General features: G+C 45.0%; 1 protein-coding gene across 19 annotated transcripts in view; it reads right to left on the bottom strand.

Moving 5' to 3' along the window:
* Nucleotides 1-845: 845 nt before the first annotated feature.
* The window catches only part of SETX (senataxin), a 101,272-nt gene continuing 96,117 nt past the window's right edge, over nucleotides 846-6,000 (bottom strand). For 16 of the 19 annotated variants that reach the window (XM_074016182.1, XM_074016183.1, XM_074016189.1 and 13 more), the window contains one exon: nucleotides 846-4,376. In XM_074016182.1, coding sequence (XP_073872283.1) covers nucleotides 3,630-4,376 — 747 coding nt within the window. In that variant the 3' untranslated portion in view covers nucleotides 846-3,629. The remainder of the gene's footprint in view (nucleotides 4,377-6,000) is intronic. The other 3 variants (XR_012424215.1, XR_012424213.1, XR_012424214.1) reach the window with 2 other exon arrangements.

Raw genomic sequence — 6,000 nt, 5'->3', positions numbered from 1 at the left:
CAGGTCTTTTCAGTCATGGAGGGATCCCTTGTGTACAAAAACTGCCTGTGTGGTGCTGTATGACACTATCAATTCTATTTAAGTCGAGGCTAAATTTTAGTTTCCTCCCTGAATTATTTATTCCTCAATGAATGGTGAACCCCAGGAGGTGGGGGCGATTGTGGGGGCGGATGGGTCAGGAGAGAGATGTCTGGTGACTTCAAAAACCGTCGCTAAGGCTGCTGCAGTAACAAATTCCACAGATGACCACCATGCAGCACTCATCTCTCGCCTGGCCATTGGGCAAATTTATTATTCCCCCTAAGGCCCAAACACCCCATTTTACCCTCCCTGGTAATTTGTGTATGCATACTGAACGAACCAAGCTGGCCAAGAGGGCTGTGTGCACGCGCTTCTGGGTACGGAAGAGACACGGAGGCGGAGGTCAAGTGCCTTTCAACAGGCACAAGTGTGGGGAAGCTGACTACATTTCCTGAAGTTACTGTTTTATAAAGCGTGTTCCACTTCTATAACCATCAGCAATTACCCCTGGCCAGGGCAATTCTACCCTGTCCCTCCACCAGTGCCCCTGGGAGCTCCTTTCATGGGTCACTGTCCATCTGTTCCTCCTATCTCACCTCCACCCCAATTCCAGCCTAATGATGAGCACGTATTTCTGTTGGACCAAACTTCAGTCGGTAACTGAACAGCACAGCTGGCCTCAACGCACCTCATTACTGTACAGAGAAGAGTCCAAAAGGAGCGAGGAAGGAGGGCTGGGCTGGATAATGAAACTTTTTATATCTGAATTACACAAATCCCCACCAAGTAATTTCAGCATAAAGCAAACCAAATGGCAGACGAAATGGATGTTAGTACCTTGTAGTTTACTTCAGTAATACATAACTTCTAATCCATGTCCGTCTTGTTTCTGCTTTTAATTCTGCCATTTCCTCTTAAAATTTAGGGTTTAACAAAGACAACAGGGCTACTGTTTGCCAAATCCCAGCTATTAATTCACAGCATAGAAAAGTCAAAGCTATAGCAAAAAATTGCTAATCTGCACAACTTTAAAAAATAGTTCAGTACATTTTTGTTATAAAATTCATTTACAGGAGGTTATTCACATATACTTGTCAAATTTACTCCTGATAATTCACAAAAACATACAACTCAACAAACTGCGCACAACAAATCCAAGGCAAGTTATATACAAAGAAACAAAACAAGTTTGTAAGTAGCACATATTCATGTTGAAGTAACTAATATTGAAAGAAGACAGGGAACTTTCTCTTAATGCCATGGCAAAGACAAAGCAAAGAGCCACACTTTACACCCTGTAAAAATAATAGCCCTGTTCAACAACGCTGCACTGACAGCCACATCAAGAGGGGCCACAGTAAACACATTAAATGCCTTTGGCAAATACCTGTACCAACCGGAACGAGTGAAGTTTCCAAAGTAATGTCAGGGACAACTGCATTCCGCTGTGAAAGGCCGTCACAGGACACAGGCTCACTTGTTAGCAAGGACGACGTAGTTCTACCACTGATTCTTGCAGAATCACATCTGGTGAGTGGTGAACCAACAGGTGAACGGGCATCAAACTTAACTGGAAATAATACTGTTCAGTGTGTGGCAGCAAAATATGCATTTTAGAGAACACTTTTCTCAAATCAGGTGTTAACAGTATTAACATGAGCAGTGTGGGAGACACCCTGACCCCAGCTGTTTTTCCATGCCTCCCTTTGGAAGCTTAGGAGTTTGTACGTTCCCTAAGTGGTCACCACTATAAGCGTCTGCTAAAATGGGCACTTCATCAAGATAACAGAAAAGTAAACTTAAAGTAACGAGATTTCTTCCCAAAGGCACATGGAAGAGGCTGATAAAACCCCTGACCCAGACAGAGTGGGGCCCATCCCTCCCCGTCCTGAACTGTCACACACTGCATGGCCAAGGACAAACTCTCCGCCCCCACACAGGAAGCAGCAGCTGCCTCTGGGGACAAAGCACTCTAGGAAGTCACCTGCTGCCTGGGTTTTAGGAGTCTTCAGCCGACGTTAGTCAGATGTCAGGACACCAGTAAGAGAGACACAGGTAATGAAATCGAATGTTCAAACTTTTGGCAAGCAAAAGTTGTTTTTTAAAGCTCTTTATAATCTGCTCAAGTAGAAATTTCTAACACAAAATCCTTTTTTGCTTAAAAATGACAAGGGAAACGTCAAATAATGCACATGAACCTTCAGCTACTTTCCTACCCCCAAATGAGGTAGGGGCTGCACCGCATTCACTACAGACCCCTAGTTTTTACAACTGTCAGCTGGACATTCTCATGTTTAGGATCCTCCAATTCACTGTGTGGCTGCTTGGAAAACCGGACAGAATCAGGCAGCCCGCCCCTCCCTTGTCCCGAGCCTCCTCCATCTCCATTCACCATGGCCAATTTTTTTCCCCCACAAAAACACTATCACCTCTAACGGTAACTGGAAACACCTATCAGATATTCTAAACAGCATGTGTCTTCAACAGGTAGATGATTTCTGAAGATCACAGGAAGTCTGCCACTCTCTTCCCAGTTCTGAACTCTTCTGGTTACCCTTCATTTTAAACCGGCTGCTCCTTTCCCGCCCAAAATATTCTATTTGGCCTGCCCCAGCGGTTCCCAGGCTGCCTGGTGACCAGAGTCCCTTGGGAAATGTTGAACACAGTTTCCCAGGCTTTCTGGAAAACTAGTTACATCTGTCTGACATCTGTAAGCTGAGGTGATTCTTCCACAGCTGAGTCAGCGCTCATCTAGCATTTGGCAACTACATGTCTGTACCTCACCAGTCACACAAAGCTCACAATATGCTGGGAGCATTCAAATGATAGTTCAAGAATTATTCTTTCACTCCGTATTCTTCTCTTTCAAGAAGATTAGGGATTTGAGCTAGGGAACTATGTGCATACTAAACAGGTAAATGAACTCATCCCAGAAATAGAATATCCTGGGCCTGTGTCTAAAAATGCACCATGTCAGCAGGATTTTACCTAACACAACTCTGCTGCCCAAAGTGTCCCCCAGGAGACTCCAGGTTTTTTTTGGGGGGCGGGGGGGTTTGCTTTTTTTAAATAGAGCTAGAGACACCAGCACTAACTCAGCTTATTCCAAGCTAGGCTGTTAAATAAATCTGTCTTGCCCTAACAATGGTTGAAAGGACCTGCCCTCCTCCCATCTTTTTTTTTTTTTTTAATATAAAGTTTATTCTGTTGAAAAATGATAAACATTTTAAACAGGGGAAAGAAAAGCGGTCTACTAGATTAAATTTTAAAAGGATTTTGTTATTTGCTATACAAATATACATTTCAACTTTTACAACATTCACTCCAGTCTGACCTCCTTGTCTATAGAAGAGTAAGAGATCAACATTTCCAGTCTCTGACTTCAAGGACATTATTACTGATACACAATGCCCTCTGAAAGCTTTTGCAAATGACAGAAAGTACTGAAGATGACCAGAGGCTCAGGCATTAAGGATGCATTTTCCGTGTTTTCCAACAGCACACAAGCTCCTTACAAAAAACAAATAAGCTTATCTAGATGGTCCCCCGAGCTGGTCACCTTCAGTTTACAATATGCTGTGGCTGCTGGCCCATGTCATTGGGCTTTCCTATAAAAGCTTTCTTTTCTTGGAACTGCTGTCCTCCTGCTCCGGTCTCCTCTTGTCCCACCTAGAGTTCCTCCTGGTGTGAGGGGTCTCGGAACCACACTTCTCCTGCTCACCTTCACTGAAAGCCCTGGCCTCTCTCCTGTGACAGAGCTCCTCTTCTGGGCCATCACATTTGCTCTGACACGTGGAAGCCTCGGGACTGGCAGCTGGAGGTTCGCCCTGCACGGGAGGTTTGTGGCTGCTCAGAGCAGCCACTACGGCAGCAGGCTGCTGTACATGGCCCAGGTCCTGGTGAACGACAGGGAAGCTCGGCTCTCCTGCAGGAGGTGTTGCTCCAGGATGCTGGGGGCTCGAGGGCTGTGGATCCCATAGGAATATTCCTCCTTTGACCTCAATGCCCATCCTCTTCAGCAGTCGTGGGTCCCGAAGTTGGTCATGAACAAGAGGTCTTTCAGGGTCCTTTGAAGTAACAGTAAGAGTAGTTTCCCTGGAGTCAGAGGGTGTGTGGTATAGAGAAGCAGCAAAAGATGTCTTGGCAAATCCACTGTCTAGCTTGCTGCTGGGCAAGCCACCCTGGGGTCTGGATACCTCTGGGGCTATGGTAGGAGGGTGAGTGAGACTTCTCTGTAGCACGGGCTTGAGTTTCAGAATCTTCATTGCATCATGTCTATAGTTTTTGTCACAGGTCTTAATAATGGCACCACGCTTCTGAGCATCCTGAATCAGCTGATTCCAATGCTGGTTTTCCTTGAAACAATGAGAAGGGAGAAAGAATTACACCCCAAAGAAACACTGCTTGGGAAGCATAGAGTTCCAGCTTTCATTTCTGAACAAGTAATATATATTATTGTATGAACAGATTCTCAAGATTCATTACTCGTCAGACAAGCATGAAAGGAAAAAATAAATTCGAATACAAAATGATAAAGTCCCATTCCTAAAGAAAAAGAAAAGACCTGGTCACAGCCTATAAGGGAGAACTTCAACTTTTTTTTTTTTTTTTTTTTTGAGATGGAGTCTCACTCTGTCGCCAGGCTGGAGTGCAGTGGTGCGATCCTGGCTCACTGCAAACTCCGCCTCCCGGGTTCACACCATTCTCCTGCCTCAGCCTCCCAAGCAGCTGGGACTACAGGCGCCCGTCACCACACCCAGCTAATTTTTTGTATTTTTAGTAGAGACGGGGTTTCACCATGTTAGCCAGGATGGTCTCGATCTCCTGACCTCATGATCCGCCCACCTCAGCCTCCCAAAGTGCTGGGATTACGGGCGTGAGCCACCGCGCCTGGCTGAACGTCAACCATTTTTATCGGTGCATTCAACTGCAATGCAGGTCTGCGCTAGTCACTAGGAGCATCATGTTGCTATTTCTATTTCAATTAATTAAAATAAAACAAAATATAAAACTCTGTTCCTAAATTGCAGCAGCCACATTTGAAGTACACAGCGGTCACACGTGACTAATGGCTGTTGTACTGAGCAGTGCAGACACAAAACATTTCCATGATGACAGAAAGGTCCTTTGGACATTGGTGATCTAGAGTACTGCCTACACCTCTTGGCAGGGCTAACATTCCCAAACAGGAAGGTCTGGTTTCAGAAAGCAAACTTCTGAGTGCATGTGACTATTCCAGAAAAAGGCCCATGGCTTTCATTGGATTTCCAAAGGCCTCTCAAACCCCAAATGGCTAAAACATCTTCATCACTGAGATCTCCAAGAGATCATCTCACTTTCTGCCTGTTTCCTAAAGGAGCTTAAGACATAAAATCCCATCTCGGGAAAGTCACCAAACACATCCATCTCTCCTCTCTTCCCGACAGCTTCCTCAGAGGAGGCTGCTGCTTTACAACCACTAGAACTCAGGTCTCTTTAGAAAGAAGAAAGAAAAGAAGAAGAAGGATAGCTACCCTCTCATGGGGGCTCCTGTACTATTCCTAAGGATATGTTAGGGAAGCAGGGAGGTTGCACAGTATTTACTTGCTGTGTGACCTTAGTCAAGTCACTTGACCTTTCTGAGCTTGTTTCCTCATCTGTAAAATAGGAGTAATATTTTATTTAATGGATTCTGAAGTGCACATTGCTTTCACATTTTACCATTTCTGACCTTGGGGACCCTCTTGGCCATGTACCTGTCCTTGGGGATTTCATGATAAGGCAATTATAACCCTTAGACTTTTAGTCAATAAACCATTTAAAGATCTCGCCTGAAAACTTTCTACAGTCATTTTCTGATAAGACAAGAAAACACCAGCACTAAAACTTATGCCTTGGGCTGGGTGCAGTGACTTACGCCTGTAATCCTAACACTCTGGGAGGCCGAGGCAGGCGGATCACCTGAGGTCAGGAGTTCGAGACCAGCCTGGGCAACATGGT

Source organism: Macaca fascicularis, chromosome 15, assembly GCF_037993035.2.
Source record: "Macaca fascicularis isolate 582-1 chromosome 15, T2T-MFA8v1.1".
Taxonomy (NCBI): Eukaryota; Metazoa; Chordata; class Mammalia; order Primates; family Cercopithecidae; genus Macaca; species Macaca fascicularis.
Note: the sequence above shows the minus strand (reverse complement) of the source record. Positions and strands in the feature narration are given on the sequence as shown.